This window comes from Papio anubis, chromosome 11, assembly GCF_008728515.1.
Source record: "Papio anubis isolate 15944 chromosome 11, Panubis1.0, whole genome shotgun sequence".
Classification (NCBI taxonomy): domain Eukaryota; kingdom Metazoa; phylum Chordata; class Mammalia; order Primates; family Cercopithecidae; genus Papio; species Papio anubis.
In genome coordinates this window covers 1,385,744-1,399,088 of record NC_044986.1, presented here as the reverse complement: position 1 = coordinate 1,399,088, position 13,345 = coordinate 1,385,744, and the positions used below count along the sequence as shown (strand labels likewise).

General features: G+C 50.3%; 1 protein-coding gene across 9 annotated transcripts in view; it reads left to right on the top strand.

The window, feature by feature from the left end:
• Nucleotides 1–8,092, top strand: part of PPP2R2D (protein phosphatase 2 regulatory subunit Bdelta) — a 50,672-nt gene extending 42,580 nt beyond the window's left edge. For 6 of the 9 annotated variants that reach the window (XM_009215652.2, XM_009215653.2, XM_021943867.2 and 3 more), the window contains 2 exons: nucleotides 323–584; nucleotides 7,231–8,092. In XM_009215652.2, coding sequence (XP_009213916.1) covers nucleotides 323–584; nucleotides 7,231–7,510 — 542 coding nt within the window. In that variant the 3' untranslated portion in view covers nucleotides 7,511–8,092. The remainder of the gene's footprint in view (nucleotides 1–322; nucleotides 585–7,230) is intronic. The other 3 variants (XM_009215655.2, XM_021943866.1, XM_009215656.4) reach the window with 1 other exon arrangement.
• Nucleotides 8,093–13,345: the final 5,253 nt, after the last annotated feature.

The following is a 13,345-nucleotide window of genomic DNA, read 5'->3' as shown; positions in this document are numbered from 1 at the left end:
CGAGGAGCTCCCACAGATTGCAGTGCCCAGGACCTTGCCTAGAGGTTCTGATTCAGGGTCTGGATGAGACTTGGGTGTCTCCGCTTCTGATGCCCGTCCCTTGTCCATAGCTGGTGCTAGAATGTCGTATCCGAAGCTTTTGCCCACGGAAGTCACAGAAGATCAGAAAACCTAGAGAATCAGAAAGATCAGAAGACCTAGTGTTGTTGAGGCCAAGCCCTTGCAGAGTCTCTGTGAAGGGGCCACGTCCTACTTGAACTTGAAAATGATTTGTTCTCTGATTTTTAAACAGAAGCTGAAAACGTTTTATTTTGTTTTTCAGTTTTTGAAGAGCCTGAAGATCCCAGCAGTAGGTCCTTCTTCTCAGAAATAATTTCATCCATATCTGATGTAAAATTCAGTCATAGTGGGCGGTACATGATGACCAGAGACTACCTGTCGGTGAAGGTGTGGGACCTCAACATGGAGAGCAGGCCGGTGGAGACCCACCAAGTCCACGAGTACCTGCGCAGCAAGCTCTGCTCTCTCTATGAGAACGACTGCATCTTTGACAAGTTTGAGTGTTGCTGGAACGGTTCGGATAGGTAAGGCCTGCGTGGAGATGAGCCGTCGCCCCAAGCTTGCTGGTTTCCCAGAGTGCAAGGTCAGTGAGGGAGGCGAGCTGTCCTCAAGCGTCAGGGGACACTCATAGGTGGTGTTTTCCAGACGTTTTGATTGATGGATGATAGTATCAAGGTAGAGAAAATAGGATCTCTGAGCAAGTTTCTCACCTAGCTTGTCATTCCATCTATATTTAGACAAGAAGTATGGCACTAGGTACAGGCCAGCTGTGTTTTAAATGATTAGTGAATGTTAGTTTTATTACTTTTTATTATGCCAAAGATGAGTGAAAAGGAAGGAAGTCGGGAGGGATTCACCTCACTGGAACGGCCGCGTTGCAGTCCGCCTGTCCTTCCGGAGAGAAGTAGATGGAAAGCACCCCAGAGCCACTGCCTGTTGTGCCCAGACACAGCGTGGTCGTGGCTGGTGTGAAACGCTGGTGTAATTTGTAATGTGCTGCTTCTAGGACCTTGATAATTTATTTTGTATACATTCTTTAAAGATATTATGATTAGTGTGGTTGACAGTTACGTTTTATTATTATGCAAAAAGTTACGTTTCAGATGATGGAAGATTATCTTGCACCATTTTAATACAGAATTTTTGTTCAGAATTTAAAAGTACAGAGGAGTCTGCTATTGGCAATAGGTGATTGACTGGATATTCTGCGAAACCCTCTGGCATAAACACCTAGAAATGCTGGATATGATACAGCAGGTGTCTCTTCAGGTGCGTAGTTGAGCCCACAGATAAGCAAGGGAAATCTCACAACAGCCAGAAACTAAGAGGCAGCGAGACCAGAACAGCAGCCTCTGAAGGCGTCTATTCTGAGAGCAGCCTTGCAGCCCTGGCTGGCCTCAGGGCCGTCAGCCCATAGCGGGAACCACTGCGCCCGTGAACAGCAGGTTGTGGTGCAGAGCTGAACCTTGGCCCACACGCAGTGACGTGCTCACGGTGGCTCTTCCTGTGTGAGCGTGGTATTTTCAAGAGCTGAAGCCTTGGCCCACACGAGGTGTGGAGTTGGAGCAGGGACCCTGGAAGATGATGTCTCCCTCCACTGGCAGGTGGAGTCCAAAGGGCAGTTTATCTGTCTGAGGCCTCACATGGGGGTGGCCAGCACTCCCTTGAGACGTGGAAGCATAACCTCCCTGCACAGGGTTTGCAGTGTGGGTTTGTTCGGCTGCGTCATGATCTGTCAGGTCTCACGCCGTGGAGCTCCTGCCTCCACCAGGGCTGTGTGCGGGCATCGGGACGGACCGGCGTGGTTCCAGCTGTGGCTTCTACTGCGAGGGCTGTGTGTGCGGGCATCGGGACGGACCGGCGTGGTTCCAGCTGTGGCTTCTACTGTGAGGGCTGTGTGCGGGCATCGGGACGGACCGGCGTGGTTCCAGCTCTGGCTTCTACTGCGAGGGCTGTGTGTGGGCATCGGGACGGACCGGCGTGGTTCCAGCTGTGGCTTCTACTGTGGGGGCTGTGTGGGGGCATCGGGACGGACCGGCGTGGTTCCGGCTCTGGCTTCTACTGCGAGGGCTGTGTGGGGGCATCGGGACGGACCGGCGTGGTTCCAGCTCTGGCTTCTACTGTGAGGGCTGTGTGCGCACATCGGGACAGACCGGCGTGGTTCCGGCTCTGGCTTCTACTCTGTTTGCAGACTGACCTGTCAGCCTGTAGCATCTCACGGGTGTTGACTGAAGACATGAGGTTCCCGGGTCCTCGTGGCACCGCAGGCAGCATGAGCCTCTCGTTGGTCTGGGTTCCCCATGGGTGGACACATGAGGCCATGGCTGATGCACACTGAGCTTAGAGAACCCCACTGCTCTCACAGTGGGCAGTAAACACACCTGCACTTTGACCAGAAGAGACATGATCTCATTCTTCAAGGCCGCTTGCTGGAAGCACAGCCCTGAGAAGTGGCCCAGGTGGAGAGAATGGCGTTGTTGGCAGACTCCATGAGAACACACATGCTGGGTGGCTGCTGCCAACACACCCAGATCTCTCTGGATTTCCTCACATTAAAATCATCTGAACATGAGCTCACGGGTGAAAATTACCAAGCACATACAGGAAAAGCCACCGTGAGCAAGTCAGCAGAACCATGGTGGAACTGAACCTCCAGGAAGGCAGCTGTTGAGATCCTAAGTTAAAGAAGATAAACTAAGAATGCTTGAGATATTCACAGACTAGAGGAAGGAAAGAGCCTAAACCAGGAACCACATGACTGCTAAACATGACCTGGAGACTGGAAAGGAATCAGATCATCTAGAGATGAAACTGTGTGGGTTTAGCGGCAGGTCCATTTTGGCTAAACAGATCTTCTATTAGTGGATGGAAAGGAAAACCAGAAGAAATTGGGGCTAAAGAGCCAAACAGAAAACGTGAGACACTAGGAACTGTGGAGGCCAGGATGAGGCACAGCACACGTTTAAACGGAGAAGTGTGGGGTGTGAGGCTTAAAGTGACAGTGGCCAGCAATTTTCGCTAATTTATGAAAGCCTGAATACACAGAATCGGGAGGCACAGAAATGCTCATCCATGTCATCATGAAATTGCAGGACACCAAACACAAAGAGAATATCTTAAATGCACCCAAGTAAAAAACACAAATTGCCTCCGAAAGCGGACACCGAGAGTGAGACTCGGCTTTGCCATGGCCACAGTGGGAGCCAGAAGCCGTGTGACAGATCCAGCAAGTGTGACTCGTGACTCTCCACCGCCAGCTTAGAGGCAAGCCTTGAAATAGATGACTTGTTCAAGAATCTGCTTGTGATAAAATTATTTTCAAATGGGAAACAATGTATCACAACAGGGAACTCAGTAGAGTGAGCTGTGAAGGGAGCGTGGCCCTGCAGAAAGGGGCTGAGACAGATGGGGAACGCAGCTGGCAGGGAAGAGCAGTGCGGACTCTGCAGCTCTGCCAGCTGGGCGACCTTAGTTAACTGTGCTGGGGGGAGAAAAATTAGAGCCCTCGCCAGCCCCACACAGTAAATAAGCTCCGAGTGCTTGTAAGCCTGAGGCGTCTTCGTGAGCTCTGGAGACAGAAGGGCTTTAACAGGCCCCAAAGCCCAAGGAAAACATTAAGAAATTCAACTACCTTAAATTTTAAACTTGTTTATATTGAAATTAAAAGTGAAAATCCCCAAAAACGTAACGAACAGAGATTAAGTATCCAGAAGATGTGCAGAATTAGGAGTCAACAAGAAGGTGGCAGACAACTCAGAAAAGAGCAAACACCATGAATGGGGTTTCGGAGAAATGGAAAAATAAATAGAAATGTTCATCCTTTTTAGTGATCAGCAAGTAAAGCCAGAGGGACGTCCTTTCACGCCCGTCAGAACGATGAGGGTGTAGGGGAGAGGATGGAGACTGGTGGTCTCACCCAGTGCCCTTCTTGTGGGCCTCGGTGACATTCAGTCCGGTTGGGAGCTTCTTGCGTGTACAGACAAGAAAACATGCTCAGGTACCTGAAACAGCAAACACCTGGAGACAGCCCACAGGTGCAAAATTAGGGGAATGGACAGGTAAGTTGTTCTCTGTCATAACATATACTGAAAAGCAGTGAGAATCAGTTATTAGAACTACATGGATCACATAGGTGGATGTCACAAATTTCAGGAGGAACGTGTACAGCACAATGACTACAACGTGTTTAAGACATACAAGACAGTTTTGTTTTAAGACTCGGTAACTGTTGGCCAGGCACAGTGGCTCACGCCTGTAATCCCAGCACTTTTGGAGGCCGAGGAAGGTAGATCATGAGGTCAAGAGTTTGAGACCAGCCTGACCAACATGGTGAAACCCCATCTCTACTAGAAATGCAAAAATTAGCTGGGCATGGTGGTGCACGCCTGTAATCCAACTACTCAGGGGGCTGAGGCAAGAGAATGGCTTGAACCTTGGAGGTGGAGGTTGCAGTGAGCTGAGATCATGCCACTGCACTCCAGCCTGGGCAGCAAAGCGAGACCTTATCTCAAAAAAAAAAAAAATCTGTAACTGTTCAAAATGTAAATGTGTGTGGGGATGACACATATGTACTCTAGCAAGTGAAGACCCCAACTGGGAACGGGATAGATCATCTTTCTTTCCAGAGTGGTAACACAGTGTGGGGGGTTCACTGTCATAGCAGTGACTTGCGGGTGTGGGGAGGTCCCTGTCTTAGCAGTGATTTGCGGGTGTGGGGGGGGTCACTGTCTTAGTGACTTGCGGGAGTGTCGGGGGTTCACTGTCTTGGTGACTCGCAGGTGTGCGGGAGGGTTCACTGTCTTAGCAGTGGCTTACAGGTGTGCAGGGGGGTTCACTGTCTTAGTGACTTGGGGGGGGTTCACTGTCTTAGCAGTGACTTGCAGGTGTTCGGTGGGTGGTCCCTGTCTTAGCAGTGACTTGTGAGTGTGCGTGGGGGGAGTCCCTATGTTAACAGTGACTTGGGGTGTGTGGGGGTGTTCACTGTCTTAGCAGTGACTTGCAGGTACATGGATAGTTACTGTATTCTTTATTCATCTTGATACATTTCAAATATTGCAAAATACCCTTAGATTACATATCCCCAAGACCATCTAAAAGCATTCCCAGTAACACTTGCTTAGTCCATTTACTTTCACAGACACGCCCATCTTCCTGCCTGGAAACTTCTGTTGAGGGACCTGATGAAGGGGAGTGAGGCGTCGCAGTGCTGCCTCAGCCCAATCCTGATTGTGTGTGTGGCAGCGCCTCCTCGTGTTCTAGGTCGCCTCACAAAACCAGTTACGCGCTTGTGTCTGTGTCTGTGCTGTTCCCTTCCTGGGCCAGCACCGGGCTGCTGGGCAGCGCCCTTGTTTGCAGTGTGGAAACACCCGCTCTGGGGCTGGCACTGTCTGTGAAGAATTTAAAAGTGATCATCTATCTGTGTAAAAGCTGATCTGCTTTTCGTTATGACCACGCACCAGCAATTCCAATGTCGGCCATACATCTTTTGTCGTCTGTGTTGTGAATAATGGTTGCTGTTGAGTTTTAATAACATAAATGTGAGCTTCAGATTCACACATTCTTATACTTACCCTTTCGTAAACGTTGTGTTCTATGTGGAAACTAATTTCGGGAACTCCCAGTCGATGGCCCTCACGTGCCAACTTGGCTGCACACCCCTGTTCCAAGACCACGTGCACAACTTGGCATTGCTGGAGGGCGCTGGGCACATCTTGTGTCTCCTGCCCCTGTGGTGCCGTGGACTCCTGGATGGAAGCAGGAGATGTGAAATAAACGTGGATAGCTGAGTGCAATTTCTCTTTTCTGAGTTTGTCTTTTTTTGTGTGTGTATGCTTTGAAGTTTTAGACAAGGTCAGCCAGACACTAGATATTTGCCAGCAGCTGGGGTCAGTGCTGGGCCATGGAAGGGAAACAGCCTGCTTCTTTCTCGTGGCACCTTGAAGACGTGCGGGCGCGAAGGCCTCTCGCCGTGCATGACCCTGGGGGCAGGACGTGAGGGTGCGGGTCAGTGTCAGAATACGAAGAGCAGACGAGCTTCGAGGACTGCTGGAGAAATCAGAAGGGCATTGTTTGAACACATCTTTCATCAGAAACTGGACTCATAAAGCCATGGGTCAGATCATGGCAGTGTTTGCTATCATTCAGCCATTTTTCTGTCATTTTTGTAGAAAAAGTAAGATTGCAGAGGTGTTTGCCAATATGAAGTTATGAGGGTGTGTGCGTTAGTGGAATTTTTCAACTGCAGAGAAATTTGAAAGCCATGCAGGCGGTGGTGGCTCAAGCCTGTAATCCCAGCACTTTGGGAGGCCGAGGCGGGGATCCACGCAGTCAGGAGATGAGACCATCCTGGCTAACACAGTGAAACCTCGTCTCTACTAAAATACAAAAAACTTGGCAGGTAGTCGCAGGCACCTGTGATCCCAGCTACTCGGGAGGCTGAGGCAGGAGAATGGCGTGAACCGGGGAGGCCGGAGCTTGCAGTGAGCTGAGATCCGGCCACTGCACTCAACCTGGGTGACAGAAAGGCGAGACTCCGTCTCAAAAAAAAAAAAAAAAAAAAAAAAGAAAGCCATTACAATTGATCTTGAAGAAACAAAAGCATGGACAGTATTGTATTGTCTGGAATGTGTTGTGAAATGCAGTTGTTCTAAAATTCTGCCACACATCGCCCAGTGTTTAAGATTTTTACTATTTCTATCCGTTGCTTCATTTGAAGGAAACTTTTTGAAATTAATAGAAAAGCAGTTTAACTCTGAAGAAACATTGACAGATATGACTAGTAACTGTTGAACATGATAAGGATTATGTTCAGGTCATTATGAATTACTGACAGATTGCAGAATTTAAGGCTTAAAAATAAACTGTACTGTTATTCATGAGTGAGATAAATAGGTGGGATTGTTTCAGAAAATATACTAATGTCATTAAAAGTATGACTCCATTATTTTGTTTCTCCTGTGACTATTCTTACTGACATGATTATATATAAAGTTCAGTAAGAATCTTCACTGCATTTCTCTTCTGTTATTGTGATTGTTCATTCCTGATTTCTGAAAGTAACTGGGTTGTGGGGGAGGGTGGTGTGCACTGTGCACCCCAGGGGTGGGGTCTGAGTCCTTGTTGCTGCTCCCCCCACTTAGGAGTGCTGCTGTCTGCTCTTGTTTTGAACAGCGCCATCATGACCGGGTCCTACAACAACTTCTTCAGAATGTTTGATAGAGACACGCGGAGGGATGTGACCCTGGAGGCCTCGAGAGAGAGCAGCAAACCACGCGCCAGCCTCAAACCCAGGAAGGTGTGTACAGGGGGTAAGCGGAAGAAAGATGAGATCAGTGTGGACAGTCTGGACTTCAACAAGAAGATCCTGCACACGGCCTGGCACCCCGCGGACAATGTCATTGCCGTGGCTGCCACCAATAACTTGTACATATTCCAGGACAAAATCAACTAGGGACGCGAACGTGAGGACCGTCTTGTCTTGCATAGTTAAGCCGATCATTTTTCTGTCAGAGAAAGGCATCATCGTCCACTCCATTAAGAACAGTGACGCACCTGCTACTTCCCTTCACAGACATGGGAGAAAGCTGCCTCTGGAGGCCCGGTGTGTTTCTGCCTTTGGCGAGGCGCGAGGCAGGCGCTACTGCTCACATGGAGACGCTCTCGAAGCAGAGCTGACGGACACTGCTCCCAAAAGGCCATTACTCAGAATAAATGTATTTATTTCAGTCCGAGCCTTCCTTTCCAATTTATAGACCAAAAAATTAACATCCAAGAGAAAAGTTGTTGTCAGTTACCGCTCTTCCTCTGACTTTCCCTCTTTCTCTGCCATCGCACTTGGGCCTTCACTGCAGCGTGGCGTGGCCACCGTCCATGTCCTCTCGGCCTTCCTCTGAGTCCGGGTGGGCTCCGTGGATGTGTGGATGTGGCCCGAGCAGGCTCAGGCGGCCCCACTCACCCACAGCATCCGCCGCCACCCCTTCGGGTGTGAGCGCTCAATAAAAACAACACGCTATAAAAAGTGTTTTTAAATCCATACGTAAGCATTGCCTTTTCATTGCATAGAATGAAGTTAGGCAGGGTTCTTCTTTGGAACTACCTGTTTGAGAAATGTGTCCCCTTCTTTGGCAGCGTGGGGGGATGTGTGCAGCATTTCTGTCCCCAAGCTGCCACCCGCTGTGTTTCTATAGAAGGAGCCCATCGGATACACCAGGTAAGGTCTGGGAAAAACCAGAACCGAGGCCACCTCTGAGAAAGAAAATTGCAAGGAAGAACCGAAATTGCTGCCATCTAATTAGCCTGGTTTAAAGTAGCCTCAAATTCACTACAGATGAAGAAACGTGCTTTCTTTCTAAGGCTTTTGAAAAAGTACTTTGGGGGAAGTATACTTTTTAAATATTGCTAAAATTATATGCATGCTAAATTGCATCCTGCATTTCAAGCCAGGAAAATTAAGTAATTTTAATTACATGATGCCACCAGCACGTTGGTTTATTTTCAAGTAAGATCTTTGATACCAGAAATCAAGATTTTCCAAGACAAATAATACAGAGCTGTAACAATGCTGAGTGACCAGAGCTTGCTTCTGTGGGATTTAACACACACCCACTACGTGTCCCCGAGGGGAGTGAGGAGTCGGGCTCCCGTGCCCCTGTGGGGATGAAGGTGTGTGCTGATCCCCCATCCTCCTGTGGGGATGAAGGTGTGTGCCAATTCCTCATGCCCCTGTGGGGATGAAGGTGTGTGCTGATCCCCCATCCCCCTGTGGAGATGGAGGTGTGTGCCGATTCCTCGTACCCCTGTGGGGATGAAGGTGTGTGCCGATTCCTCGTACGCCTGTGGGGATGAAGGTGTGTGCTGATCCCCTGTCCCCCTGTGGGGATGAAGGTGTGTGCTGATCCCCCGTTCCCCTGTCTAGATGAAGGTGTGTGCTCATCCTGATTCCTCGTGCCCCAGTGGAGATGGAGGTGTGTGCTGATTACTAATCCACATGCACAAGAACAGGGTGTCCGTCAATACCCTGAATTAATGCTAACACAGTGCCACTTGAGTTCACATTAAGTTAGAAATTGAAAATCTAAAAGTACTTTTATTTTAACTTAAAAATAATTTCTATACTGTATATTGATTGATTGTGACACAATTTACAAAGTCTGAGGTGTGGAACAGAGTTATTTAAACATTAATCAACCCTGGTCCTTAAAAAGACAGTTCTAGTAAAATGGGATTGTATATATTTGTTCAACTATTTTGACCAAAAGAAGTTTAATAAATTTTAAATGTTTAACTGGATTCTCACTACGTATTTGGACACCTTTTGCCATCTTTCCTCTAGAACGTATTTCCAACTAAATAGCCACCTCCTCCACCTCCGGGGCAGAGCAGAAGGTGCAGCCCAGGTGGATCCGTGTGCAGAGGCTCTGTGTGGCACTGCTGCTCCCATGGGACCGCCAGTGCCTCGAGGTCTGGGGTGCACGTTCCCTGGAGGTGTCCTCACCTGGCTCTGGGGTCCCTGTGGGGGAAGTCACCTTTCCAGCAGCCCTGTCCATTTCCGTGGGTTCTCCCCAGTGCAGTCTTCATGTTCTGAGAGGCGCTGGCGATTGCAGGCACCTACGTCCGCAAAAAGCAGGATCCATTCACTTCTGAGAAGGAAGTGCCATCAATAGGCATGGAGGAAGTTTCTCCTGGGTTCTTTTCCCTTTTATACTTCAGATTCCATTCAAGCCTTTTTCCATCGCAGTGAGGTGAGAATCCTGTCTTTTTCAGACTTAATATTTATTATTTATATTCAAGCTTATGAAATATCTGTTATTTCTCTTGTTCTAACTTTCCTCTTTTCTGCTTAAAGTGAGAACAGTGTCATCAGCTTCTGAAGGTTAATGCTGAGCACACTTTTCATTGATGAAGGTTCTGTGCCTGTGGTTCACATGAAGGTTTGCTGTGCTCTGGGGTGATGACCTGGATTCCATGAACACACTTCCTTCATATGTGGATTTAACATGCCTTTTTTGAAAGAAAAATGGAGCTCCTATGAACCAGTTTATGATGCCATTGTGGACACACTCTGTCTGATTTCGGAAGCCACACGACTGGCAGGTGTGGGCTGGAGACTGCAGCATGTGCATGTCTGTCTGTCCTTCTGTGTGGAGCCAAGTTACCGCCGTTAGCGCCAGAAGCCACCCAAAGCGCGGTGCCATGGGTTTGGTGTGTGTCCTGCTCCCCGCCAGACGAAGCTGGCCCCGGATCCGCCTGGCCCGGCTGCTCTGCGTCACCCCTTTGCTTGCTTGGGAGGAACAGTGGGTCTGGATCTGCGGAGGCTGAGTGGCCCTAAGCTTGCGTTCTCCTAAACCTGTGCCGTGTGTCCTTGGCCAGCGGCTTTGGCGTCAGCCAGGGAGTAGGGGAATGAGGTCAGACCCAGCAGGAGTCCAGGCTGTGCAGGACAGCAGAGGTTGCATCTTCCCAGAGCTGCAGGCGAAGGGACATGAATGAAGTGCCTGCTGTATGCAGGGTGTGGCTCTGCTCGTCCTGGGCTGGGCCAGGGGTCCTGAGTGGGGCTGGAGCGGCATTTTCCGTGGTGAGCTGTCCTGTTGGTGCTGTGCTGGGATCACCAAGGGAGTTGGATGGAAGCCGTCTGTGAGCTGGTGAGACAGCCAGCCAGGAATCCAGCCGCAGGTGGGGAGAAAATGCAGCTCAAACCCGTGGAGCTGAAAGGAGCCTGCAGACCACCTTCAGACGCTGCCTATGGCCACCGCTCCCCCAACTCCCAGCAGAGGCCTGGGCCTGGGGGCCTGGCAGGCCCCGTGCTCTTACCTTGGGTCCCATCCTGGGCAGAAGGACTCGCTCGTGCCCTCCGAGGGGGCTGCCTGCCGAAGCTGAGCTCAGCAGTCCCCGACAGTGGGTCTTCTCTGCTCAGGCAGTGTGCAGGGGTGGGTGGAGTGTAGACCAGATTTGAGTAAGGGCAGCACCTCCAGCCCCATGGGGCTGTCACAGGTCAGGCCCTGCAGAGCTGTGGGGTTTGACTGGTGTGGGTGGCAACCCCTCCTGAGTGCCTGCTACAGGCAGGCTGTGTGCCAGGGCTTTCCCTACAGCCATCCTGGCCATGGGTCACAGATGCACACACCACAGCACCCGGCTGGGCACTGGGGTGATGCTGGGCTTGGCTCTGAGCTCCGTGCCTCTGTGCCCCGTGTGCCCCTCAGAGTGCTGGTGACAATGCGGGGCTGCCTACAGGACACCCAGGGCTCCTTGATCTTTTAGGAACTGCGGCACCCCTGAAGCCGTGAGAGGTGCAGAGGCGCTGCCGTCCTGAGCCAGGCCTCAGCTTCCGCTGTCTGCACCTCTGGCTGCAGCGCCCGCACCCAGTCCCAAGAGCACAGCGGCTGCGACTTGTCTCTGGCCAGGGGAGGTGGTGGCGTCATACCCAGGACAGGAGCCCACACTTGATGTCCTCCGGGGTCTTTTTACATTATCTTAAGGACTGACAGACTCTCACCCCATCTGCTCCCACCTGTCCCTAATTTCATGCGCCTCCGCCTGAGTTCCTGCACGCATTTCCTGAATAAACACCCCCCTGTGCCAGTCAGAACCCGCAGGGATTTTGGAAGTGAGAGCCCAGCAAGGCAGCTGGCCAGGGGGCGGCACTGCCCTCTGGGGAGCACCGGTGCCCAGGACTCTGCTTCTGAGGCTAGCCTGTACAATGATTTTGTATAAATATCTCCAATTAGAACCTTTTACTGTATTTCTTAATATAACAGAAACTGGTGTCTTAAAATACAAGACTAGCTGCCCAGTGATAGACACCAAATCGATCCTGGTTTGCAGTGGCCAGGATCCCTGACAGTGGAATGGTGAGGTTAGAACTGAAACCGCAGTTCATGAAATCACACCATCACGCGGGAGAAAAAAGGTTTGGGGTGAGGGGCAGTACCGTCCTAAGAAAGCTCACCAGCTCCATGCATCACCTTCACTCACCAGATGCAGACCGCAAAGAAGCGAAACCTGTGATTTCTTTAATCATCACAGTCTCCATCTGGTGAGTGGTTGAAGTCACATTCTGTTTTCATTTTCCTTTTGGTTGCTGGGAAATGCTTCGGATAGTAATAGTTTTCGATTCTGCAACTCCCATTGTCTTAGGCTCTGTAGCTCTCCATTTTCTTCTTATCCTTGGGACGTGTCTTAGACATTGCTAACAGGCTGTGTTCCTGGACCTGCAACTCAGCTGGAGATTGGGTCCCTTGCGGATTTGCAGGGACTGTCCATCACTGGTGTATAGATGCAAAACACTGGCACCACCCAGTCAGAACTGGCAGGGGCTGCCTGCACTGCACCAACCTCGAAGATAGCCAGGCCCAGACCACACAACTGCCCACCAGGCTCCACCCCACAACCTCAGCCCAGCCAAGGCCGAGAGGTGGCTGCACTTCCGCCGATCAGAGGTCCAGATAGAGCTGCGTCTGCTTGGAGTGGTCGACTGTATGACATCGAGTTTCATAATCAGTGGTACTTACTTTCCATTTATTAATATTATACCTTTGAAGATGACTGTGTGACCTTAGACAATTCACTTGCTTGCCTTGGAGTTATTAGAAAATTATCTTTGGGGGCCGGGCGCGGTGGCTCAAGCCTGTAATCCCAGCACTTTGGGAGGCCGAGACGGGCGGATCACGAGGTCAGGAGTTCGAGACCATCCTGGCTAACACGGTGAAACCCCGTCTCTACTAAAAAATACAAAAAACTAGCCGGGTGAGGTGGTGGGCGCCTGTAGTCCCGGCTACTCGGGAGGCTGAGGCAGGAGAATGGCGTAAAAACCCGGAGGCGGAGCTTGCAGTGAGCTGAGATCCGGCCACTGCACTCCACCCTGGGCGACACAGCGAGACTCCGTCTCAAAAAAAAAAAAAAATTATCTTTGGGTCCGGGCACAGTGGCTCACACCTGTAATCCCAGCACTTTGGGAGGCCAAGGCGGGTGGATCACGAGGTCAGGAGTTTGAGACCAGTCTGGCCATCATAGTGAAACCCCATTTCTACTAAAAATACAAAAGATTTAGCCAGGCGTGGTGGTGAACGCTTGTAATCCCAGCTACTTGGGAGGCTGAGGCAGGAGAATCACTTGAACCCGGGAGGCAGAGGTTGCAGTGAGCCAAGGTCACGCCATTGTACTCCAGCCTGGGCAACAGAGTGAGACTCCATCTCAAAACAAGGTTGGGACATCTTTTTAAGTGTGTCTGTTCCAGCAGGATGGGAAACATTAATTTATGATTCCAACAACTTTAGGGGAAATTTGTTGTCCA